Below are 27751 nucleotides of genomic sequence, written 5' to 3'. Positions count from 1 at the left end.
GAAACATATTATACAAGAATTCTTACTGTGACAATGGAGTAATGGTTGGGAAAGGTTTTTGAAGGATACACTGGTCTCATACTGGAAGTGTATGTTCCACATTTCTCTAGAGGAAGTAACAAAGAAAGTCAGCAAAATTACTGAAATAAAAATCTTGCAAGTTTCTCTCATGACAATGTATAGCTATTAAAAAAAAAAAAATATAATATATTTCCAGAAAGTTTTCACTCTTCAAAATTGTGGACTTAATACTTAGGTTTTCTTCCCATATTAATTTACAAGTTGACTAAAAGCCTATTAACACGAATTTTATATATGCCTAATGGCTGACTGCAATGGTTACATGAGCAAAACCTACAGCCTTTGTGAAAAGCATGTACAGATAAGAATGAAAAATGAAAGAAATCACACCCTCCAAAGTTGCCCTGGTATGCAGTAAATGCAGTCTGCAGCTTGAGACCAACCAGACACTTAACCCTGGGTGCTCCAGAGGAGAGGTGAAGTGGCCACTGACACAGTGGTGCCCGACTCTCTAAGCCATCTGTCAAATCATTGCTTGTTTTGCAGTCTCCCTTTCTTGTTTGTGGGGCTTTTTAAAATATATAAAATAAGCTCTTTTTCTAGGATGAATGTCAAAGTTTTCTTTATCTCAATATATAAATCATATGGCTTTAGGGAGATTAGTATACAGTATTTTTGCTAGTATGAAGAAGCCAAAACAACTGGGCAAACCTTATTTAAGGGGTCTAAATTTCCCTCACCAAATGTGTGGGCCCCAATTTTCAGAAAGAAAAAAAAAATGCTTTCATGACAACTCAAAAAATATCAAAACTGCTTCAACAGATTCTAAAGAACTAAAACTAATGACCCTGTAAGCAGAACATCACTGCTTTATCTTCACTGACTCTGAGTAATTATATACAATATAAATAGAATAGAAATTAAAGGCTTCATAACATAGGAGGTGTTGCATCAAGGCACTTTGAACTCATTGGATTGAGGCTTCAATTAGATTTCAGTTGAAATCATATATTTCAGCTAATCAGGATAAAAGAAGCCAGGCCAGAAAAACAAATCCTCTCAAGTTGCACAGGCATCACCTCCCACACTTGTGTTCTGTAAGTAATTAATAATCATTTGTCTCTTCTTCTAGTACTGGAAAACACCTAGCACATTTCAACTACTTCCAAATCTGTTATTGAGACTGTTTTCCAAAATCTTTGTTTTTTGGTACTGTTCTCCAAAATCTTAGTTTTTTGGTGTGGGTGTCTGGGGAGGTTGTTTTTTTGTTTTTTTTTTTTTGTTTTGTTTTGTTTTGTTTTTTAAAGTAATAGAGAAACATACTTAAAAAGTTTTGCCAAAAATCCTAGGGGCTTTTTGCTAGAACTTTCCATCACAGTTATCTTTATTCTTTTTGGCTCGTTGGCTTAGCTAAAGATGTTTTAAGACAAAAAAATCATTTATCTAAAACTTAAAATATCACAGCATAATTGTATATGAAAATGTCTTCTCTGAACACCACAGGGGCACAGCAAGACTATGCCTGGTTTCACTAAAATCCCTCAGCTCCATGCTGAATTGTCCATCTTTCAAATAGCAGGGAGAGCAAATGTATAACAAAACATGGTAAAAGTGAAATTATGATAGCCTTACAGGCATCTACTCTGACAGACTTCTCCAAGGAGACACCAGAATATCACTGTAAGCATGGCCGAATTAACAGGACCAAATAATAGCAATATTTTTATCTCCTGGAATTCTGCATTTGTCATCAAATGCTTTAAAGATGAAAATCCAGGCATTTAGCACGGTCCTAATTTAACACAGAATCAGGCAATCCCATAAGTTAGTGAATATGAGTAGCTGTTCACTGCTTTGTAAATGCTGTCATTCTTAAACTCTTTTTAAAAATTTATTAGTCCTATAAATGGACAGCTCTGAATTCTGAAATTATTTAATACAAATTTTCAGCAATAGTCAAGCAATTTATTCACTATTGTTACCTGTCTACACAGAGGAATAGATTTCATTACCCTTTTCTGAACAGTGAAGTCCCGCAGGAGTATTTGCTCACTCATATAGAAGTTTATTTTTACAACATGACTGCTTCCACCATTTTTAGACACATGGAACATAAAGCACATAAGAGACTTGAAGCCACAAGCTCCCAGAGTGGATATACACCTCAGTGACATCAAGTTTCATTAATGAGAATATTTTTGTCTTACTAAAGAAAATTTTCTTTATCTGAGCATTTCACCAATATTTTACTATAAGGGAAAAAAGAAGAAAACTGAAGATTGCACAGCACACTGTATAGCAAAGACCTTCCAGCATTTTATCAAAAAATGATCCAGAGTACTTTAGAACCATAAGCATAATGCAGAATTAATACTTGCCCCCAGACTGGGGCAAGTATTTTGTTGAATATAAAACACGTATTATTAGGCATTCTGGTATTAGAATCTTTTAAAAATATACATTTTGACCATCAAAAACCTTGTAGCTGTGGAGAAGTGAAATGACTTTGATGAAGATACAAATATATTTGTATTTCTTAGTGGTCAGAATTTGTCATGGGCTCAGTGCAAAGAGAAGTGCAAGTTAATTATAGAAGTCAATGAGAGAAGTCCAACTGTAGTCTATCCAGACCAAAGAATGAAAAAACTTTACATGTGTAAGTGGATACCGCAGACTGGAAGTCCTACAGATGCTTTGTGACACTTCTATCTTGTATCTCAGGCAAAGCTAGCCAGCTTCTCCTAGAAATGTCTCAGAAATTTTCTCCAGTTTAAATTTTTTATAACTGCGTCTAATGAAAACTTTGCAAATGTCTCATTTTATTCTAGCACGGAACAAAACTAAAAAGAAACGAAAACCTCAGATACATCTGCGAATTGTTATCCTCTGGAACACTTCAAGTTGTAACAACCACTGTGTAAAAAAGCAAGTATTTTTACTGATTTATTTTTAGTCAAACTGAAACCAGGCACCCCAGGTAGTAATTTCGGAATGTCAAGACGATTGGCATATTTTTCAGACAAGAAATACCATCAGCTCTCTACAGACCACAGCCAAAACAGAAACAGGAAAAGTAGCTAAAACTATTTAGACACCACCAAATCAAGTAAGACACTAAAAAAGCTGGGGAATATTTCTTCTGAAAATGTTTGTTAAATTAAGGTTTTCTTAGATTAATTACATTTTTACCAGCCCTTTTATATAATCTCTTCTTAATCTATTCCTTCTCTGTCTTCTTTTTCCAAATATAATCAAATGCTTTTCATTTTCCAAAGCCATTCCACCTGAATATGAGATGATTTGCATTATAGAGTAAAAAGGATCTACTTTTATTCTGAAGAAATAAAATAACCTCACAGCAAAAAAAAAAAAAAAAAAAAAAAAAAACCCAAAAAACAAAAAACAACCCACCTCCTAAATATAACAGGGGCTATAATTTATAAGATTTCACTGAAAATCAAAAGGCCTCTTTCCTCAAGCCCTGTCTTTCTTGCCCTTCCACTCTCCAACACCTGAAGTTCTTTGTGCATGAGTGTTCTCTAGGGCAACAACTTCCATATTCATGGCAGAAGAGTGAGGATTTTAAAGAGTGAGGAAAGTTGCATTTGTGGTTTTTTCAGGTAAGACGTCATAATAGTTCTTAAACAAAGAAACTACTCACGTAATTTGCTAATAACAGGTAGAAGTCCACCCCAAGTCTGCAAATATTCCGCTCTGAAGCCATCCAATGAAAACAGTAACACTGGAGACTTGGTAAATCTGAACAAACAGAAATTGAACATTAAAAGACAGACTCTGAGAAACAGTTTCCTATCACTAATTTCAAGAAAGTTTCCCCAGACAGTGGAAATGTTCATTATGGGGCCGTAAGCCAGGCCAAGGAAGTCCTCCTCAGCAGAAGTTTTGCTGGCACAGTGGTGAGCAAACTGCTCAGGTCCCTCTGCTCGAAGGTTGGCAGAGCAATCCGTGCCCAAAGAGGCTGAGGTTTGCAGCAGGGCATGCACAGAAAAGCCATGGCAAGGCCTGATTTCAAACACACCTTTATGGTGAACAAGCCAAGATGCTCAGGTGATCCATCTGGTGGGTTTGGTACTCCTTATCTTGAAATCAGTCCCACTGAAGCAACACTCAGCCCCTCCAACCCCGTTCTCCCACCCCAAGCTAAGAGCAGGGAAAGAAATAAGGCAATGCAAAGCCAAACTTTCCTTTATTCACTTTCCCCCTGAAAAACCTGTAACCTAGATGAAAAAAAAAAGGATATATATATATATATATATAGTGCACAGAACTGTAAGCAAGTCTAATGTACATAAGGGTATGTTGTTAAATCAGCAACTAAAACACATACTTTTCCTCTCATCTTACGAAGGTTATCCAACCAAAAAGAACTTGCTTGCTGCTCCAGAAGTCCTACCAATCTCCAAACTCAAAAATATGGCCCTGAGACTGGAAACACAGTAACAGCATTTCTGCCAGGAACTTGACAGATAAATTCAGATACTGATTTCACTGGAACCAACAAAAACAAAATCTCCCCTTCCAGTCTCCACAGGACCTATGTTTTCCAGTCTTGACTTGTTCCCAGATTCAGCCCTGTTCAAACAATTTCTCTCCAACTGTAAGTACTTAAAACATTGCATCACAGACAGGAATAGTAACTTCTGTAACATCAGTAACTTCTTCCTTGAAGAAAACATACCCTGTGTTTGACCTATAGACATGAGGGCATGTGAGACTGAAAAAAAAATCACTGCTGTGCAGCAATAACTATTGAAAAGATGGAATTTCATAAAACAATTTACTATTTATAATATTATAATATTAAAATATTGGTTTATTGCCAGCTCGTTTTCCCTTTTTATATATATAATTTTTGTAACTTTGTTATCTGCTAGTTTCCAAAAATAAAACAGTGAGGATAGAAGACAAATATTATTTATGAAGTGTTGACAATTTCTTTAGTGATGTACACCACAAAAAAAAATCTGAAGAGTCATTTACATTGAAACATTTAAAAGCTGTGTATCAGTCAAACACATGTAACTATATTAAACTAAGGAATAGTCAGGCAACCAAAACATGTCCATCCTAAGAAAATTTTAATTAACAATTTGGACAACAGTTCAGCCAAAAGGATTTCATTGGTCAGAATTATTACATAGCCTCCCCTATACTCCAGATAGAATAAAACCTTTAGATGCATTTCTAAGATGTATGTTTGTAGCCTGCTTTTTAATTTATATGGCACAGGTGGAAACAAGAAATGAATAATTTTCAGGTCAAAACTAAAGCTGTATTGCAGAACAGAGTAAGTAAACTTCATGCACTACCTTTGCCCATATTGCAAGTATTTTTTGCACCACAGATTCTGATCTCCACAAGTTTTGCAAATACCTTCTCCATGTCCCTTCTCAATAAATTGATTCACTTCAGTGCAGAGGTCTAAAAACCTTCACTGCAAAGTTCTGTGCAATAAAATGTAAACTTTGAGGCAAAGTCTGTTCAATATCACTTACCAACAAGTCTAACTTAAAAAAAAAAAAAAAAAAAAAAAGAAAAAAACAAACCAAAACCAGAAAACCCCACCAAACTTAAAACGAGCACTTAGAAAGGGACTTTACGCAACCGTTTCTGGTTTGGCATTTACAAGTAAACCAACTGTTAAATACATGTTTTGGTTGTCTGCAAATCTAGCTACTGACCCCTTTGCACATGTAAAATTAAACTTGGCAAAATAGGCCATTGCCACAATGAGAGCAATTGCCCATTTCACATCTTGTATACTCTACACATGCCAAAACTCATATATTTAGTGATCTGCCCTTGGGCTCAGGGAAGCAAAGCATGACAGACCATGTTAAACCGCACTCTCTTTGGAACAGCTCCAGTAAAATGCCCAGACAAACTGACCCAAGCTCCATTCTGAGGTATATCAGCCACTTCCGCGCATTTTTTCCTGTCAGTGGCCAAGACTGCACTTGCTACTTAATGAATGGGCTGTCATGAGCAAGCAAGCCTAGGAGGCCCAAGTTTTGGTCCTGTTGGTGATTCATGCTGGCTGTGTCCAAACAGTAAGACAAGCATGTTTCACAGCTCTTGGATAAATAGGTATGCCACACATCCTGACTCCAAACTGAAGGAAATTCAGTAGCAATTATCCCCTCCTATAAACTGTCTTCTATGGAAACATTATGCAGGCAACACAGGCTTGCTGTGGTCCAGCAGGTTCACCAGTCTGGATGATCGAGGGGCCAGAACCACGGAACACATTGCCAAGTTGACCTCCCTCACTGCAGGCAGGCTAGACCATAATTAAAAGAAAGAGAAATAAAACAGAATAGAAAAGAAAGTTCCCTTGAAAAGCTTAATGTAATACACAGAAGACTTCTCATCCCACACACATTCATACTGCCTATATACAGCCATAAAGCACATGAGGAAAAGCTTTCTTTTCCACTAAATGTACAGAAAGCCTCAGCAGGAGACATAAGAGCAATCTCCAGATAGAAAGAGAGACCAGCAAAGAGGGAAGTAATCAGGTGCTCTTACAGTTCAATGAAGATAGGACAAATAGTAATAGACCTGAAGTACAGAAAAAGACATGAGGACAAAAAGGACAGCAAAAATCATCAGTAAAGCCATCTACGTAAGTACTAGGATAAACTGCTTAAATAGATTTGAATCGTCTGAGTATTATTTCACTCCTAGAACAGTAGAAATGACTAGATCACTCCTGAGATCTTACAGCCTATTAACTTTATAATCCTATTAAACAATATAGAACCCAGTTTTGGAAAGACTTAGCTGTGTATTTAATTTTAAGTTGTTGATCAGTGAAATCAGTGAGCAGTTGTCTCACTGAAATCAGTGGGATTTCTCAGATTAAGCACCTCATTGAATGCTGTGTCATCTTCTGTCTATTCTGCACCACAGCTAAAACCCAGCTGAAACTAAAACAGAGTAACACCAGCAATCTGAATTCACAAAATATGCTATGTTAATATGCACAGAATCAGAATTGATATCCTGAAGTTTCAAAATGAGCACTGCAACTAAATTCACGTGCACTACTGCCTAGCACACAGGTAGGAATAGGAAGAAGCTTAGGAAGAAGCAGATTGTTTACAGAGTTGTTACTTTTGGGAGAGGCTTGTGTGCTAATAGTCCAAGATGAACCTTCAGTCAACACTGTTTGATTCAACTTTGACCACACTTCACCCTTTCGTGGGCTGGGTTTTATTGCAACATTTTGGGGTTTACCAGGATTAAAACAATTTTAGAGGAGTAACTGTATCCCTTTCATGAACAGAACAGAAAAAAAAAACAAACAAAAACCCTAAAAACAAGTTAACCAACAGGAGTTGCCCTACGGCATTTGCGTCAGTAACTTTGACTGTGGATCTGCACAAGACTCTTCTTTGTTTACCAGCCTCTTGGGGGCAACGCTTCCTAACCCTGCATTAGAAAAATCACCATTCTAGACTCAGCTCCCAACAAGGAGTCCCAAATGGCTCCTGAACTCAGAACAAAAGTCAACAACAAAAACTTCAAGAACCACCTGGCTATCACCTTCCTATATAGGGGATTACTAGGGACTTGGACTACAAGCTGGACAGAAGCTCCAGTTTCTGTCCTGATGAAGATTCTGACATGTCAGCAACTGTTAGTGCTCTGAATCAGAGTGATTGGTATGAAATATTGGTATGAAATATTTCACATGGAAATATTTTGTATTTTGTTTGACAGTATTATAATGCCAATGAATAAAAATAGCATGATTTAAATATCTTAAGTCAAAAATGTATTGACATAAGAACAAAATAAAATGGTTTTACTTTACCAGAAATATCCCATTGCACTATAATTTCAAAATAAAAATTTAAAAAGTGTGTATTTTTTGATACTTGTCAGACAAGAATATAGTTGTCCCATAACACATCTAGCAAGTATTTACTACTGGAACATAAATCAGTCTAGAATTAAAGTCACTTCTATTGACAGCTTAGACATACAATCATAGTTTATAGTCAACTCGAACTATAAACTTAGTTAGAAGATCCCACAGCAAAAACAGTTTAAGTAATACAAGCTTTTTTTCCTGGCTGAGAGCTTTGCTGTACTATTCAAGCCTGAGTGCAGATGCCATAAAACCACATGAGTCATTCCTCACACACTGTATACATAACTTGCAGGAGCAGGCCCAGTGTGGAGCTGAGCCAGAGGATCCCATGGCACTTTACACCTTTTAAAGAAAGTAATTCAGACAGCTTGCAAATAGTGCTGTCCCACTGCTGGTGGAGCTGGAACACAGATCTGCCCACAATTTGCAGTCCTGAGGCTGGAAAATGCAAGGCATTGGAAAGGTCTTGTAAAGAGACAAGGGAGGGAGACAGGAGTCTAAGATTGCTGGATGGGTCCCAAAATATTTGGAATGATGGGTATTGCAGCACATGTAGGTCAATAATATGACTGGCAACCAGACAGAGTTGCCCAGGGCACACATATCTGTGAGAAACACCAGGATTGAGGAATAGGCATATCTTGCAAGTCAAACAAGTGCTGAGATAGAGCAATCTGATGGGTTAGTAAGCACCACCAAATGCAGGCTGAACAGGTGTTCATCTCTGTCTGGCAGCTGCTTTCACTGTGTGTGTAAAAGGCAAGCAGGTCCCAGGAAGGCACAGCAGGAAAAACAATCTCAAAAATGACACGCAAGCAAAGAGCAGAGCTATGCAAATATAAAATTTCCTCACCCTTTTGGACACTGAGGTTCAGTAATGTTCTCACACTCTTCTTCAACCCAGCTTGCCTCTCCTTAAAACAAATGAGTGCAATTCATTTTTTAAAACAGTACATTCTTACTGACAGATGCAAGTTTTTTTTCATGTTACCAGATGCTTTTAAAGTCATATTATGTTCTTGCTCCTTTTATACAAATATAGGTACATATGAAAGAGGGTAGTAATTTGTTGATGATACTTACCTTTACAAACAGCTTGATAATTAACACAGCAATCGTTGTTTTCCACACAATCATCTGAACAGGAACAATGGTATTCTAGTCGCCTCTTTTCTCCACACCTGAATTTATTGCAGGTCCATATGTGGGCTAAAAAACAGGTGAGAGAGAAGGACAGCACAATGATTAACACTGCTGTAAGTCCAGAACTAATAAAGCAAGTGTTAAGGTCACTCTCAAATCTCTACTCACTGAGAAATAGTCCTCAGGTGTAATAGAGATAATGAGTTATCTCATACACTTATAGTATCACAAACTTTGTCACTTCAGGAAATAGGAACACCCCTGACTAAATATCCAAGAGCAGAATCATCTGAATACAAATATGCAGCATATAGGTATAAATACCACAGATCAGAAAGAATTAATTTTACAGATTTCCTGAAATATGGTAATTTATGTGGGTTTAATTTGGTAAGTTCATACCATTAAAAAAATCCCCAAAATTCCATCAGAAAAAAAAAGTTAGTCTGAATTTGGGATGCCTAGAAAACACTGAGCAGGATTAATTTATTCTGACTTGCATTTAAAGTCACATTGGATTTTACCAGTCATCAGGCACTCCAGCCTCTTTCAGCATCTCTTAGTCATAGGCATCACTGCCACTATTTAAGACTCTATACATAAGCTCACAGGAAGACCTACTGACTTCAGCTCCACTGCTGATTTTATTAGAGAACAATATTGGTTTCTCTGAATGGCATATTCCAGTACATTGTATCATCTGGAGACCTGGATGTCCTGGTTGAACATGAATCAGCAGTACCCTAGTAGCCAGGAGGGCCAAGCGTGTCCTGGGGTGCATCAGGCACAGTATTGCAGCTGGGCAAGGGAGAGGATTGTCCTGCTCTGCTCTGAGCTGGGGCAGCCTCACCTCAAATGCTGGGGGCAGTTTTGGGTACCACAATATAAGAACTAAACTATGAAAAAGTGTTTAAAGGAGGGCCATGAGGATGGTGAAAGGTCTGGAGGGGAAACCTGATGAGGAGAAGCTGAGGTCACTTGTTTTGTTCAGCCTGGAGAAGAGGAGACTGAGGAAAAGCTCCATTATAGTCTTCAACATTCTCATGAGGGGAAGCAGAGCAGCAGGTACCAAGCTCTTCACTCTCATGACCAGTGAGAGAGCTCAAGGCAAGAGCATGAAGTTGAGACAGGTGAGCTTTAGGTTGAGGATCAGGAAAAGATTTTTCGCCCAGAAGGTGGCTGGACACTGGAAAAAAGCTCCTCAGAGAAGTGGTGACAGCACCAAGCCTCACAGAATTTAAAAACATTTGGATAACTGTCAGGTACATGGTGTGACTCTTGGCATGTCCTGTGTAGGGTCAGGAGTTGGACTTCATGAGCCTGAGGGATCCCTTCCAACTCTGTGGTTCTATGATTTGCTAGCAGTCATAAACACAAATAAATCCTTTACATTCAGTGAGGATAAACACCAGTGAATTTACAAATTTACCAGCTGAGTGAATACTTAAGTGAAGATCTCAGAGACATGGAAGCCAAATCTAAATGTTTGAGCAGAAGACACTCAATGATTTTCATACATGACTAGCACTTAGAAATCCCTAAAAGCATTGTCAGGAGGTTAATCTCACTTTCAGTAATTACTTTCAGTAAATCCACTAATATCAGATAGCTCTACTACCATGAGAGAGAGAAGAATCTATTATGGTTCTAGTTGTATGATACTATTGGGAAATTAGAATTTGATTCTCCACTGATGTTAGGTCTAATTTGAAAAAAAACCAAAAAACAGCACCAATTCATTCATATTCCTAGTGCTAAGACAGACTCTCCAGTTTGTTTTTAAAGAACCTTTATTCCCAGGGGGAGTGATGTAAGAAAAGAGAGTAAAACCCATGTGATTATATACCTGGATATACCAACTATATATGTGTAACTTGACTTTCAGTAGCAGTCAATTGAAGCAGGGATCTGAGCTCAGTTTAATCATTTGGTTTTCAACATCCACATTGGAATTTAAATGTATCAGTGTGGTCTCACCCAGAAATTAATCAAATGTATATAAAGAGTAAGAAGAAAAAAAGTTATGTGAAAGGAATGCTGCTTTTGAAGCATAAAGGCAAAACCAAAGTAGAGAAAATAGTAAAGTGCTGTACTTGTTTTACACACACTAACATCTTTCCCTGTAAAATTTCTCCAAGGTATTTTTTACCACATTTGTCTATTTGACCTTTGCCTTCTGGCAAATCATGGCAGCTGCTTCTTATTTCACAATCCTTCACCAGTGCAATCTGTTTTGTCATCCTGCCTTGATTCATGCTCATGACCCTTGCTTCACATTCAGGCTGGGGAGTAGCAAGGCCGAGGGCCTGAGCAGCTGGGTAAGGAGAGATGGCAGCTTTCACAGAGCTGCTCTGTCCTTCCCCTTTTTCACTCAGGCGATGACAGACAAATGCAATATGCAGAATGCACTTCTATTCCAGGCTTGCCCAAGAACGTAGGAGTTATCCCTGATGCCAGGGACAATGCGGGGTACTGTTGTCTCACCACCAGCAAACAAAAAGCTGGCTAAGACCTCGAGTTGCCATTGTTCCTCCTCCTTCCAAGGGGGAGGGCAGCAGCACAGTCTGTGGCAGCCTCTCTTCTCACAGGAGAGTTATGGGAAAGCCAGCCTACTGGCTTTGTCAGCTCCTAAGTAGTCCAGCTGGGTGAAATACAAGCTCTGCTTGTGTGAAACAGCAGCTGTACCAGAGCCCTGATGTTTCCACAGGAGTCCCCAGTACCACCATCATCACTGCAACTCCATCCAAGAATGCAGCACAGCATAAAAAGAGGAAGATGAGTGGCATCAGAAACACTCTGCTGCTCAGTAGCTCCATTTTGCACTCACAGCCCATCTGAAATAAACCCTGACCACAGCAGTACTCACATATGCTGAGCTGTCCCCTGCCCAAGAACAGGAGAGATTGCTCCCTCAGGTTCTTCCATCCTTACCTGGTTGTATACATGTTTCCTGGTAATCTAAGCAGCAGTTTCCAAGTTTGACACAATCTTTATCGCAACGGCAGCTTCCAAAGGTCCTTTCAAAGCAGCGACCTTTGCAGGTTTTCACTGTAATATTGGATAGTGTTAGATATCAGTGGCTGAGCCCAAATCAGTCAACATGCAAAAGAAACTAATACAGACAGTGTGTGAAATGACACAGTTCGTGATTCAAACATACAGGATGGCTGTGAAAACAGTGACAGACAAAGAAAAGTCCTGATCCAACCAAATGCTTATTTCCTCTTACTGAACAAAAATAATTTTTCATCATATCGAACAAAAGGTTCTGCTCTGTTTTAGCAGGAACATGGTGTTTTGGTATTGGCAGAAATCAATGAAATAAAAGCTAGTTGTGACTGTCCTCGCCCCTCTGTGTGTACTCACTGAAGATGTGAGTACAGTCCCTCAGAATATGTAAGATCTCAAGATGTAAGGATGGCTGTTCCAAAGCAGACACGAGAGATGCAAACATGAGTATACTGCTCACTGGTTTATTTTTTGTTCAATTTCAATATCAAAAAAAAAAAAAAAAAAAGACATAGCATTCTTCCATTAGATTGGGGTTGCTGAGGGCAGAGGAATAATCATAAAAACCAAAAAAAAAAAAAAAAAACCAACCCAAAAAACCAAAAAAAAAAACCCCAAAAAGCCACCCAAAAAAAGGACAAAAAAAAACCCCAAACAAACAATAACAAGAAAAACCCAACAAAAATAACCACCATCACCCAACTAGAAACTACTGATGTGAAGGATTAACAACAATTAAGAATTTGGTCACACTGTCTAATCCTGAGCAATCACCAGAAGGTAGTGAGGGAAATCCTCCATCATTTGGCTCATCTTCTGAAGAATCTTGAGGTGTGTGATATTAGGAAAATGAGATACTAATGAACCAGTACTGCAGAGCCGTAATAAAATGAGAAGAAACCTATTTATATATTGTAACAGAAATTTTATAAACTGAACTTCTGTTGAAAATCATTTGATGTTCAGCTTTGAAATTATTCTTCATAGTTGTTCTCAAAGTGAAGCCTAATTATTTAAAAAAAAAAAAATCTTTCGTAACCCTCTACCTGAAGAAACTTCACCATTGCAAAAAACCACATATTTTTCAGAACAGAAAACAGACAGAGGAATTCCACCAGGAATGTTTTCAGGCTACAATTCTAACCAGTAAAAAAATAACCTTTTTTTTCCCTCCACTGGAAAAGATGAAAAACAAATGTTCCAGGACAACATGAAATAGAAGTTGTTGTGTTTTGTTGTTTCATTTTGGTTTTTAATGGTGAACTGAAAAAAAAGGCCAGCCATTCACCACAGTGACAACTGGGATACATGGAAGCTGCCAGATCAGACACTGAGTACCAGGATCACTACCTCTCAAGTGAGTACACTCAATCATTGACTACACATGAGGTTTATTTTCTGGTATTTTTATTCCACTCTTACTGATACTGCTTCAAGCAATGCATGCGAGCCTCCTCCTGCAGCAAGAAGGGTGGCATTCTGATAACATGAAAATTTATTCACAAAAAAATTAAAAAAAGTAATTGCTTAGTAATATGACTAAATAAAAGACATATTATTTACCATCTTTTGAACAGCTAGGCTTCAGGCCAAATATACATCCTAGGATTGTCGTTAAAATGCAGACACAGAGTACCTGTGGGACAGGAAGGAAAAGAAATAATATTAAATTACCATTGAATGGTTTTGAAAGTGCTCATTTTCTCTGTAATGCTATACAATTGTACTGAAACTCATAAACATGCTGATTTAGAGGCTGATTTCACTGTTTTCACCAGCAGTTTTCACTTTCAGAAGTAGTTATATTGTTTGCTATTAATTAGCAGTGTATGAACATGCTTGTCACAACTGGGCCTATGTATATAATTTTTTCTCAAGTCCTTTAGAATAGACATATATCATCATATCTTTCTTGATTTCTTTTATATCATTCTTTCATGATGATATATTTCTATTTCTTACGTATTTTATAGAAAACTTTTTTACTCCACTCCCTCCTTCCTCATATGCTGTTCTAAGAAGGTGAAGTTTTGCCATTAAACACAGACTACAAACAGAAGGCATAGCCTTTAAGTGATACCTATAATTTTCTCAGGCAGAAAAACCTTTTCCCACTTCCTAGTATCCAGTTCATACTAGATCTGGGTCCACACCATGGTAAGCAACTGTGGGATGTCACGTTAAGGCTGACCACAGCATCTTGCACTGACCGGAAACTACGACTGTGTTCATTATGGATTCTGGATGCACTGAAGTTATAGAACAAGCACTGTATTATCCTGGTCCAGCATGTTACAGCAGGATTTAATGCCTACTCAAATGCAGAGACAGATTTCTTTTAACCTCATTAAGTATTGTGTTTACTCCATAAACTCTTTGAAAAAAGATATGTGCTATCAGAGCTTAGACAGCAATTAAAGAGAAGCCAAGAATGCAGTTACAACAGCTATTCTATTTAAGTGTAGAATGTAATAAAGTACTTTGCCAGAAGTCCTGAAACAGAACATGCTGCAATAATGCAGGCTTTCTTATACACAGAATTTGGGGAGCTCTGGTAGGGAAAGAGTGTACATACCACCTTTCCAGTCACTGTTTTCTGTGGAAAAATCACATTGAAGCAGTCCTTCCATAACTTCACCTACATGGCTACACAATTCTGTCCCTTTTTTTCTCCTTTCCCATCAGCAAAATCTGCTGAGTCAGCCTTGAGGAGGATGCCTGAACCATACTGCGATGTGGAAAAAATTCCCTCCATTTTAAAATGCACCTAATTATTTCTCAAGTTTATTCTTTTTAAATACTGGGAGCACTTCAGTAACTAAAAACTATTTGTGTTGTTTTTGACAACTCTACAGTTTACTATGCAATTTTGTTCACTAAGTAGTTAATAAAGACAGTAAGAAAGCAATTTCTGGAATGTGTAGTATTGGAATTCAGCTATTTCTCTGAATTTTTGAACTAAAAATTATCAAAAAACCAAATTAACCAATATAAAAATATTTCATATATACCATTTATTTTAAAATTCAGCTATAGGCTGGACCTGATGAAGCTGTGGCTTAGAATTCTGAACCAGGCAAGTCACTGGAATCTTATTCAACATCACATGTAGCAAAGAAATAAGCATTTTTCAGTTCAATTACAGTCTTTGAATTGACAGGGAAAGAAGCAAAATAATAAAAGACTGAAGGGGAAAAAATATAACATCATCTATTCACCTGAATATGAAAAAACTTACAGAAAGATGCAAGTCTCCATTAAACCCAGCTATCAAGAATGAATGGAAGTACAGAGCTTTGTACTTTTCTTTTTTGTTGTTGTTGTTTTTGGGTTTTGGGTTTCTTTTTTTTTGTTTTGAAATCACAATACTAACAGGTGCAGCCTCAACACTTCCTGTTACATCAGTATCAACAATGTTATCTTCAATGTAAATTGTTCTGGACCTTTGAAATCCCTCATATAGAATATCACCTAGATAAGAGCAGGTGTGCAGGGAGATAGGTGACACTTCAAATGCAACATGTCAAAGCCCAGCAAAATCAGTGGAGAGGGCAAGACCTGTTATTGTCCTTTTAACATTATTATTCTGTTATTGTTACTATTACTAAATTACAAATGGATTAATTTATTTTTTAAAGGCCAAGTTGAGAACATTTTATTTCAGGGTGAAGATTTATTGCTTCTCTGCTCCCACCAGGCCCTGCTACTAAGATCAAGGAGTAGAATGTCCTCTGAGATGTGAACACAAACATGCTTTAAAACCAGCAAAACCCATAGCTACTCTATTTGTAACAGCTTTATTCCCATATCTTCAAATAGCTACCTAGACCTACGACCTATGGGACTTTGGCCACCTAAGGCATCCCTGTACAGAAAACACATTGCAGTGCCACTAAATGGACTATTAATAGTCCCTGGTGGAGTTTCAGTGTAGGTAATGCAGGAATTTAACCATTAATGCAAAAATAAAATCTACATAAAACCCACCCAAAAGCGACAGCATTATAATACTTCTCAACATAAAACTGATAAAACTTCTCTAAAATTCTCAATAATTTCTGTGATTTTGGCACCAAATGTAATAAAATCACAGTTTTGTCTTGTATTCCAGGTTGTCAGTTTTATGCTTCTATGAACATAATTCCAAGAAGCAAAACCAAAAGGATCATGTTCACTGAGGCACATTAGTACTCTTTTGGGTACAAAATACTACAAAATGCAATACGAAATGCAATTATATATTAAGATCTTGAAACTCTTGACTCAGTACATTAAATCCTTTGTTTTCTTAACCTTAGTCCCACTAGCTTAAATTTTTGTCTTGAAAATATTTTACTGCAAAACACTAAAGTTTCCTCCTCCTTTTTGTTTTCCTCTTTCTTTCCTTCTTCAACACTTAATACAGAATTTTTACAAAACAGTTTACACATTAAGCATTTGACAGTGTTCTAGGACAGCCAAATCTAACCCAGTGGAACCTCATGCAATTGCAGCTTAGTGTTAAGGCTTTGAATTGAAGCTTTATCTTGAGCCTGAATGACTTCAGTCACATGGATATTATCCACACAAATGGCAAAATGTTCTGCTGGAACAATAAGGAGCAGCTAATACGGGCCAGCAGCAGCAGTCCTGACTAGGCACAGCAAGAGGTGTTACACCAGCAGTTGACCTATTGTCAGTGGAAAGGCCTTAAGATTATCAACTCTGTAGATGATGAAGAATATTCAAACTATTTTTAAAGATCCAGATACTCGCTGCATCTCACTGCTGCACCCTAAAGACGAACCAGTTTACTTTGCCTCTTTCTATATTGCAACATATCTCTGCTGTCCAGAGAAGTTGTGGATGCCTTGGAAGTGTTCCAGGCCAAGTTGGACAGGGCTTTGAGCAACCTAGTAGAATGTGTCCCAGTCCATGGCAGGGGGGCTGGAACTAGATGATGTTTAAGGTCTCTTCCAAGCCAAACCATTCTGTGATTCTATAAGAAAACCTCACCACAGCAAGTAGGTTACTAATTTTACCTAACCTGCTTTACATACAGGTAGGTCAGGTTGGAGATGCTGCAGCCTGCTACATAAATATTTTTTAAACCCATACAAAGACAAGTAGCTGCATGCACGCTTATTTACTAACAAGGACCTTGTTTAGCATCCTGCAGCAAGCACCAAATTGAAATTTCTAGCTACTAACACACTGTCAACATAACACCTGCCTTGAAGGTTTAATCTGCCTTTTTAAACCATAGGAAGAAATCTTACCTGTTCTCTCTCATCCATATTCTTTCACTCAAACGAGAAAGAAAGAATTGAGAACAAGGTGCCATTAAGAAAGAATATGGGAATCCAATATTTAATAGGAAGACAAGTAAAATTAAAGAACCTGGCCTTGTAATAGAGAAAAGTAGAAAATTAAAGTTTTATGATCTGTATCTTATGAGGCTACTGGCACGAACTGTCAGATTCAGTTCTAATATCACCTCTGAGAAAAGGTTTTTAAAACAACACAGTAACAACTGCAGAGAAGAAAATGTCCTTTTTTGGTTTAAAAACAATTTTTAGAAAGTTTGTTTTGGAATCACAAAAACATTGTCATCTAGGGATGAATCTCTGTCCCATCACTGCTTCCTTTACGTGGGAGGAAGCAATAAAAGCTTTGCTTTGTAAACAATTATAATGGTTGGGAATAGGTGGTTGAAAGTCTGGAAAACTGCAATCCTGAGAACATTTCAAAAGCCTTTTATTTCAAAAGCCTTTCATTTTGAGCTGTGTAAATGGAAATATGATAGCATGGTTAGAGAAGAGAATCATTTCCCTCATTCATCTCTAGAGCCGCAGCTGAAGAGAATTTTTCAGCAGTAATTTTGGGGAGCTGCTGGAAGGGCAGGAGTCAGCAAAGCGTGCAGGCTGCACGCACCTGATCCCAAAGAGACTCCTCAGCTGTACAGGTCTTACTGACACACAAAGAAATCTCTCATTGGCCTTAGCTCCTGCCACCTTTCCTATCACATTTTAGTCTTCCTTTACACAGTTAGTACTACTGTCCCTTTCTCTTCATTCTTCTCTAGCTCTGTCCACCTCTCCCAGTCCCCTCCTCATTCTGTATCCTGTATTCTAGATTTTCTTCGGCAAAGAATGCGCTGATACCTCTTTTAAGGAATTATCATCCTGAATTACATTTATTTCTGTGTTGATCTTCTTCACTCTTTGCCTGCCATGTACCCAGTTGCTTTCCATTTCCCTTCCTTCATCCCTGGTATTCCATGGCCAACAAAACTTGTCACTCCAAGGTTTAAGACACATCCATTAACAACTATGCAATTATCAAGGAAACCACGCAAAATAATGTTTTTCCATCCTAATCTCCACAATTAGTTCTCACAGTTGTGTCATATGTATCCATGAAGGGAGGATGTCTAGACAGGGTCTGTAATGCCAGTATTAAGAAAACCCATGGAATTTTCCAAAACCACTGGGATCTGCGAGAGGCATGCTGTGTTTTCACCGTTTTGTGCACCTAGAATAGATGATTACTGACCTGAACCTTAACACTAAAATATCTTCGAGAAAGAATTTTACCTGCAAAAATGTAAAGAACACAGTAACAAATAATGTATTTCAAGCAAAAACAGTGTCACCTTCTGACAGTTAAAAATGCAGACAGCATACTGTATAAAGGAAAAAAAAAAAACTACACTTATCTACACTTGCCAGGGGCAGTGGAACACTTACTCATGCTTGTAAAAATTATTTTTAAACCAGCATAATCCCCTTGCCAACAGCTCCATTTTATTCAAAAGCAGGGGTTACTTAATAAAGTTTAATAAACTAAAGGAGGTAGATACTTCACTCACACCAGCGCAGCTACTTAAGTAACACTTTACTAAATCACCTAAAAAAAAAAAAAGTAAATCATCACTGAACCAAGAGCACCACCTCCTTCTTGCACCAGTCATGTCCTCTTTCCACATGTGTAAATATTTTTATGGTCTACAAAGACTTGCTTCTGTTGATCTACATTCCACTCGTAGAGGCCAGCAGGAGGAGAATCACTGAGGCTCTCAGGTCCTGGCTGTTGAAAAAAACACTAGAGGTGACTAAATAATTCTGAAGTCAGTGGATCAAAACGCTGGAGATAACACCCAAAACTTTTTGAAAGCTAAAACAATTTACTATAAAAATGCATAGGCATTATTGTTTTTCTTCCACAAAGAGGCACACAGAAGGTCTACTCTCATTCTTTCTATTGAATGCTCTCAGGGCTGTTATGTGCAATTGCAACCAAAGGCCATTCAAAGGACAAGAGTGTTTTAAAGGTAGATTGAGCCACTGTAAGGTATTATAAAAGCCTTCCAAAGAGCTCACCAAAGAGTGATAACACTTCACTCAGTAGAAAATTATCAGCAGAAGACATCATCATACCATAGCTCTCTAAATACCTTCCAAAACTATTCAAGCATCTGTTTTTAACAAAAAGATACCAAAAGACAGAAGAGTTAGCATCTGTCAGCTAGTCAGCTGAAATCTAAAATATTTTTCCTGTTTGTTGTTTGCCCAACTGTGTAGGTGCATACTCTCCTGGAAGTCATTAGCACTTGAGCTGTTGTTATCAAATCTTTACCCCAGGTATTATCTTTTCCACTGCACTTAAGATCATGGGAGAATTTAGAGAAAAATTAAAGTGCAACAATATACTAGCCAAGAAGAAGGGGAAATAAAACTTCTAGTTCAATTCACAAAAAGCAGATAGCACTGCTATTTTGCGACTCTGCTATTTAATCAGCAAGTAGATTTTTGTAAAAACCTAAGGAAAACAGGACTGAAAACTCATGTTATGATAAAAAATAAGTAAACATTGTACTTTCAAGCACAATTCTTTTATTCAATGCAGAAGACTAAGAACACAGAACAAAGCCCACTGCACGTCATCTGCTTTAGTGGCAACCACATATGAATGCACGACTGCATAGAAAGGAAAGAAACTGTCAGTAATTATGCCAACTAAAATTCATTTTCCAAACAAGTTGCACTTGACTCATAAATAAAAGCAAAATTGAATCTGAAAATATGGCCTTGAGCCATCTTCATGCTCTTGCTATTCCAGAAGTCCCTTTTCAAGAATAAAACCAGAGCTGTTCCAGTTTAGATTACTGTCATGAGAGTTGTGACAAGAACAGAGTACAGAGGGGGTGGCTTCTACAGGGTACAGTGTAGAAGCTGTAGATTAAGCTACAAAATATAACAAGTAAACCTATATTCACATCCATTTTTCTTTGGCAGATACTGTTACAACTGCCACCATGACAGCAATATTAACTTCCACAGAAAGGCAAAATGACCTTAAAGAATAAGTGAAGAAATCTTGTTAAACACCAAGATTATAAGGAGTGTCAAAAAATTGTAGTACCACAAGCTGCATGAGAAGAATGTAGGACAAATCAGGTTTCATTCAATCATTTAGGCTGGAAAAGACCTTTAAGATCAAGTAAAACAAGTTGAGTTATTCATTATAAGTCTTTACCAAGTACACTGATATTGATCACAGACTCATCTTCAGCCCTGAATCCTTTGGCCATTTTCCCAAAACAAAGACCAGGGCTGACAAAGAGGCCATTATTTACCTCAGCGCCTTTTGAATATAGACCCTCAAAAAACAAAAGGCAGACTATTAAATTTTGATACCTCACAACATGGAAACATTTTTGAGCCAGAACAATGTTCTAGAACCAGCCCATTTACCAGTGTTAAACAATGAAATGAAATATACATGGTCAGGTTGGATTATTAATCTTCTTGAAAAAGCTATAACAACACTTTTTGTTATTCTAGGAACAAAAGCAATCCATGTTTAACACAAATTTGTATCCACATATTACCACATTAGAAAGCATTTATATAGGTTGATTTGCCTATATGCCATTACACAGCAGAACTGGGACAAGGCTATGCTCACTGAGTTTCTTCAGAAATGCAAATACTCCATTTTTTTCCTATCACTTCCTTTTTTCCTTAGCTAACTTATTGTGTTAAACAATTATACTTTATTTCATTTGCAAAAAATCCTTATTTATGCTACTTTTCTTTGTTCTCCACCACATGCCATTTACCACGAAAGCCACTGCTGTCTTATAAACACACAGGAAACCTTTTATACAGGTGACTTGTGCAACATCTGTGCAGAAAAGCACTTCTTGCTTTTCAGTGCAGAAAGTGTTTTTTTGAAAAGAGGTCTGGAAATATATCAAAACTATGTAAAAATATCATTCCGATATTGAACATTATAAAATAGCTTCTCTTAAAATCCCATCTACTACTCTTTCATTCAAATGGGACACTGTCATGACGCAGCACATTGACAAATTCTATCATAGCCAATATATTTATTTCTATTGTCAGCTCCAAGGTGAAAAACTCCTCATATCTTTCATGTTTTCAAAGCCTTTATTTACTCTGCTCCTCCTTTCAGCTAGAAGGAATAATAACATAGCTTTCACTGCAAGTCAAATCAGAACAATTCACTCTGTGTAATTCCAGTGATACTAGTAAAAAAATGCAAAGGAAAATTTTTGAAGAGCAGGAGTCGGAAGGAAGCCCTGCACAGTTTTTGTATCTTTGGCCTTGACTGAAATCCAAATTTTAGGAAAATACCTAAGTTGTTCTGAATTCAAGACAAAATTATTACTACAGAAAGCCTATCCACTTAAACTGTGTTCTTTTTTATTTTAGTATCCAAGAATTTTGCAGAACTATATGAAGGTGTCCAGAACAAAAGCTGCCTCCCTCCTCCCAGGAATTTGGCTGGCTGTGCTCAGGGCCAGTTCTCCAGTATTAGTTCAGTTATTGATAGCACTATTTGGGAGATCTCAACCGGTCTTGAAGATAGGTCTTCCTCAAAAAGCTAGAGAAAGCCTCAGAAGAGTCACTCTCTCCTTGTTTTAGCCAGCCTTGCCTCTGTGCCCTGTCTGGAATGTGGTACAGCCACACTGCAGTCAAGTCCATCCTGGCCATTCATTCTTTTGACTCAAACTCACAGGCCTGCCTTCCCTTACCTTGGACCTCTCTTACCACTACATGCTCACCTGGCAATTTAGACTATTGGCTGAACCTGGTTGGTGTCCCCAAAGCCACTGTGCTCCCTTTGCCCACACACAGCGAGACTGTCCCTTTCCAACAAGGGGCACTGGCTTACTGCCAGGACTAGATACAGCTTTACCTTCTCTTCCAGCATGACCTGCCTTCACCTGGTGCCAGACAGGTAGGCAAAGATTTACTGCAAACATTACTGCGAAATTAAAGAAATGTAATGTAAACCCTAAGGCATAGATTGCATCAGAACTCCGAATGCTGGAGCAGTAAGTCTGAGCACACAACACCAATCACAACCCAATTCACTCGTTCTGCCTGAACGGACCAAAAGGCTGAGCCAAGCACAGTGTGGCCTAATCTACACTCCCATTCTCCACTCTCTAATTCTACACTCCCATTCCTAGGCCAATGTGGCTGTTATCAGGCAGCCAGCAGCATTGACAGACGCACCAGTCACACAGCTGGGTGTGCTTTGGCCTGTCCCAAGATTTGCACTCCAGCTGGAGTCCAGGCAGCCAGAAGCATCCACACACACTGCACTCCAAGGGGTCACTGAAACCTCCTGCATGGCTTAAATCCTCCAATTCAGCTACAGCTACTACCAAATACTCATTTGGTAGCCTAAACTCTGTGCTTTTAGCATCATTTTATTGATGCTAAAAGCCATACCTAAACTACCCAGCTGAAAGCGAGCTGAAGTTTGCTCGGCCAATTTTCAATCACCCCTTTGATTGTGTATCAAAAGTCAACCTAGTAGGGCAATAAAATTTAAACTGAGTTCTGATTACAGTTTTTAACAAAGATGGTCTCTACCATCCCTTTTTTGAAGATTTTTATAAAAGTGGAATCTGGGGAGATGTTTTTTGGTTTTGCTGCTCAGTTGGTGTTGGGTTTTGTTTGTCTGTGTTCACTGGTTGTTTGACTTGGGTTCTTTTTCTCTACACTTCAAAATTTCTAATTAAATGGAAAGACTTAATTCCTGAAGGGTTTCTTTGGACAATTTTTTTACTTCATATCAGCTTCGGCCTTTTAGGATAGGTTATGCCAACTAGCTCTATGAAGTGTAAATGAAGCAAGAATACAAATTAACCCTGGAAACCCTTCAGAGCTAAAATTTCTAATTTTTTTTTATTGTATAAGAGCAAGATTATGATTTTTGTCTTCAATACCCAGCATGAAAATCCCCACTTGAAGGGCAATAAAGAAATTTTGGGTTTACGTTTCCCTGTGTATAATGAGAACTATTTGCAAAGTCTTCCCTAAAAAATGAGTAGACTATAGAGAAACATTCAGCTATAATTATTTTTAAATTCAATCCCCAAACTTTCTTTTGATGGCTTAAATTGGATAACAATGTCTTTATTTTTTGTATGTATAGTTACATATTTTATTCTAATTAATGCATTTAAGCAACATCAACAGCAAGCTCAATAAAAAAAAGGTTTTGTCAAACACCATGTGTTCAGACTTAAAACCAAGTCACCATGGAAGCTGGAGAGCTGTAACATTGGCAGAAGACAGCTGTAAAGCATCCTTGTTTCCCAACATTGGAAGAGTTTTTCCTACAAATTATTAAGTTATTGAAGATCAGCCAAGAACCCTTTTAATATATCGAAACTGAAAGTGCTTCAGTCTATTAAAAGTATGGCAATCTTGTCACCATCATTCTTTACTTCATATTTCACCAAGAGATGTTTAATGCCAAAAAAATTTAAATCACTCAACAGTCACTCAAATATTACTGTTGAGCTGGGTGGTGTTTCTTGGAGCTCAGAAGTCCCATCTAAGCTCAGTCCAGCACTGTCATGGAAGAAAGTAATTTCAGCAAGGATCACCTTTCCCTGCTGAAAAATAAAGAAAAGATTACAAGCCATATAAAGCAAAATAATTTTAAAAAAAAGAGTCTGAAATGGAATGATATGCTGAGGGCCAAAAATAGATTAAAGACTGAACATGGCACCCAGGCCTCTCCGATTCAGACAACAGCATCCTTCACTCCAGTGCTTGAGAACTGACTGATACCTATAAAAACACTCAAACTGCAGTCAGCTGAAGTCAATAACCACAGGCCAAATCACAAGGTTTGTGTAATTAAATACATATTCTGCCTTTTTTATGGAAAAAGAATATGGATACGCATTATGAATTTTGTTTTAAAGTACTAATTTATACAAATGTTTGGGTACCTTCAAACATCTTTAGAAAGAAAACCACAAGCATGAAAACAACCAATCAGGAATACAATATTCCCAACAATAGTAAGAGAAGGTTGTTCCCACATCTTCATCTATGGAGGGGGAAAAAAAGAACCAAACAACAAAACCAGACAAACCTACTGTTGTCTCCAAAATCCTGACGTAGCACACTCATCTTTCCCTGCCTGAGCCCAAAGTCAGTAGCTTTGAGCTATTTTCAAATGAAGTGGTGAAAACCTTTCAGGACTCATACAGAATATCTTGACATCCAATAGATCTTTTTTCTACAGTTAGACTCTTTGCTGACTGCAGCAATGGCAAATATGAACTGGCAACAGAAATTCTCTCCTGGGCAGAGATTGTCTCATTTATTTATGATAAATAGAGGTTTATGATTCATAAAAGCTTAACATAGCAACCAATGGATGACTGAAGCCAGGTTTATAGAATCATGGAGTAGATGTTCCTGAAAATTATGCTAACACACATGGAAAATAAGAAGGTGATAGCTATTGTGGCTTCACTAAGGGCCAATTGCACCTGACAAATTTGGTGGCCTTCTAAAATAGGATTACAGCAGTGGTGGAGGAGGGAATAAAGACCAAAATCATCTACCTGGACTTGTGCAAAGCATTTGGCATGTTCTGTATGACATCCTGGTCTCTGCACTGGAGAGTCACGGATTTGACAGAGGGACATGGAATTGGCTGGATGGTCACACTCGTGAACTATGCTTAGGGGCTTGATGTGCCAGTGGAAACCAGTGAGGAGTGGCCTTCCTCAGAGTCAGCATAGGGACCAGCACTGCTGGACATTTTGTCAGTGACATGGGCAGCAGGAGCAAGGCATCCTTAGCAAGTTTGCCAATGACACCAAGCTGTGTGGTGCAGTTAACAGGCTGGAAGGAAGAGATTGCCATCCAGGGGGGCCCGGGCAAGCTTGAGAGGCGGGACTGCGCAAAGGCCAAGTGTGTGGTCCCAGTGCCAGCACAGGCAGGGCAGAGAATGGTTTGACAGCAGCCCTGAGGAGAAAGACTTGGGGCTGTTAGTGGATGAGAAGCTCAATGAGACCCAGCACCCCCAACTGGTCAGAAGATGGCACAAAACTAAGCAGTGCAGTTGACATAACAGAAGAATGGGATGACACCCAGAGAGACCTGGACAAGCTTGAGAAGTGGGACCACGAGAACTTAATGAAGTTCAACAAGTGCAAGGTGCTACACCTGTGTAAGGGCAATCTCCCTTAGTGAGAGAAGGACTCACTAATAACAGCCCTGCAGAGAAGGACTTGTGGGTGCTGGTAGATGAAAAGCTAGACATGGGCTGTCAGGGTGCACTCACAGCCCAGAAGGCCAACAGCATCCTGGGCTGTATCCACAGAAGTGTGACCAGCAGGTCAAGGGAGGGGATTCTGCCCCTCTACTCTGCCCCTGTGAGACCCCACCTAGAGTGCTACATCCAGCTCTGGCACTCTCAGCATAAAAGGAATTTTTAAGACTTCTTGAAGCAAGTCCAGAGGAGGGCCACAAAGATACACAGAGAGGTAGACCACCTCTTCAGTGAAGATAGGTGGAGAGAGTTGGGGCTATTCAATCTGAAGAAGAGAAAGCCCTGAGAAGACCTTAGAGCACCTTCCAGTACCTGAGGGGGCCAATGAAAAAGCTGGAGAGAGACTTGTTACAGAGCATGTAGTGAAAGGACAAGGGGGCATGTCCTTAAACTGAAAGAAGGTATGTTTATATTAGATATTAAGAAGAAATTACTTATTGTAAGGATGGCAAGACACTTGAAAAGACTGCCCAGAGAATCTGTGGATACTCTATCCCTGCAAGTGTCCAAGGCCAGAATAGATGAGCTTGGAGCAACCTGGTCTAGTGTAGGTATCCCTGCCCATGATAGAGGGGTTGAAACTGGCTAATCTTTAAGGATCTCTTCAGACCCAAACCATTCTATGATATGATAAGGCTAGAAGAGACCTGAAGAGGTTTTCAGTTCAATCTCTTGCCCAATGTTAGAAGTTGGCTAGTTTTTGGGATGTGCCTTAAAAAAAGAAATAAATACAAAGGACTGGACAGCCTTAATGAAAAAAAAGGAAAAAAAAACCTTACAGACTGTGAAAATATTAAGTGCATTCCACAGCATTTTTTTAACTTGATGATTTACTATCTTTTATGCAATCTGAAATGCTTGAGTTACTCTTTAGATGAGACTAACACACTTTCAATGTCTCAGTCTGGACCTTACCTGGAATTTTTTTTCTACTTATGGATTCTCAAGCTGCAAAACTCCTTAAGAATTTTTCTAACGAAAGTGTCAGTTTAAATGAGTTTTCCAGTTCTGACAAAAAGTCTGAAGCTGTTGAAAAGAAACATTCTCTTACATTATTACTTTATTTCTCTCAATATTTCAGCTGTTAGACTGGCATGGAAAAATTTATTTTAATGGAATGAATGAATCAGACCAAAATGCAATGCCTGAGTTCCTGGCAAGTGGGAAAACCTCAAACATAAGCAAATGTTATGCTGCTCTTGGGCAGCAGCATACTGCTCACTCACACAACAGCCTGGAGAGACTACAGACAGACAGTTCATTGGGCTTTGAGGGACAGAAGTTTGAGCTCAGAAAACTGGCAAGACAGTAAATAAAAAGGTGGTTTTAGCTGCTTAGGGAAGCACTATGGGTTAGTAAATTCCACTACTTGTGGAATCCTCCCTCTGCAGCAGCAGCAGCTGCTCTGTGATAGGGTAAGGTCGGCTTGTGGACAAGAGCTGGGAATGTTGAGGTTGTGTTCAGACATCTGCAGGTGGCAGGCACTTGTGAAGGAAGAGTGGAATGCAGTCCAGTCTCAGCTTTCCAGACAAATAAGAAGAGTAATTCAAGTATTCCTTAATCAGCAGAAATGCATTAATGAGTTCTTAGAGAACTTCAACATAAGCTCAGTTGAAAGCAGTCATTTGTAGGATTTTTTTATCTACATAAATAAAGGAAGCAATAGCACATACAGCTAGGATAAATGCAAGCAAATGAGATTTACCTACATCTGGACACTTTAATAGTTTCACATTACTATAAAACTACAAAGACCAAGCAGGTAAGTCTGCTCACTTTTTTTAGTACATTTGGATATCATCAATGCTTTATAAATACATTGGTTTCTGAGAAAGAACAAACTAGCATTTCCAACTCCAGTTTGCCCCTTTCTGACATGTTTAAGTTAAATACATTCTTGTTTTACTCAATCCAGTATCACCTGCAGTATTTAGAAAGTTTTCTAAGTTCTCACCAAATACCTTACATTATCTCTGTGTTTGCAGCCACCCACAAAAAATTGTGTATGGCATTAAATATTTAGAATTTTTTAATTATTTTCATATAGATTACATGTTTCACTCTGACACTTTC

The 27751-nt window shown here is 38.3% G+C and overlaps 1 protein-coding gene across 2 annotated transcripts in view; it reads right to left on the bottom strand.

Moving 5' to 3' along the window:
- ENPP1 (ectonucleotide pyrophosphatase/phosphodiesterase 1) overlaps nucleotides 1–27751 on the bottom strand; it is a 53738-nt gene that overhangs the window by 23656 nt on the left and 2331 nt on the right. For both annotated transcript variants that reach the window (XM_038130979.1, XM_038130978.1), the window contains exons 2-7: nucleotides 13637–13709; nucleotides 11996–12112; nucleotides 9005–9130; nucleotides 8775–8835; nucleotides 3683–3780; nucleotides 27–106 (exon numbers count right to left, since the gene is read on the bottom strand). In XM_038130979.1, coding sequence (XP_037986907.1) covers nucleotides 27–106; nucleotides 3683–3780; nucleotides 8775–8835; nucleotides 9005–9130; nucleotides 11996–12112; nucleotides 13637–13709 — 555 coding nt within the window. The remainder of the gene's footprint in view (nucleotides 1–26; nucleotides 107–3682; nucleotides 3781–8774; nucleotides 8836–9004; nucleotides 9131–11995; nucleotides 12113–13636; nucleotides 13710–27751) is intronic.

This window comes from Motacilla alba, chromosome 3 (assembly GCF_015832195.1).
Source record: "Motacilla alba alba isolate MOTALB_02 chromosome 3, Motacilla_alba_V1.0_pri, whole genome shotgun sequence".
NCBI lineage: Eukaryota > Metazoa > Chordata > Aves > Passeriformes > Motacillidae > Motacilla > Motacilla alba.
This window is presented reverse-complemented; position numbering and strand designations above follow the sequence as displayed.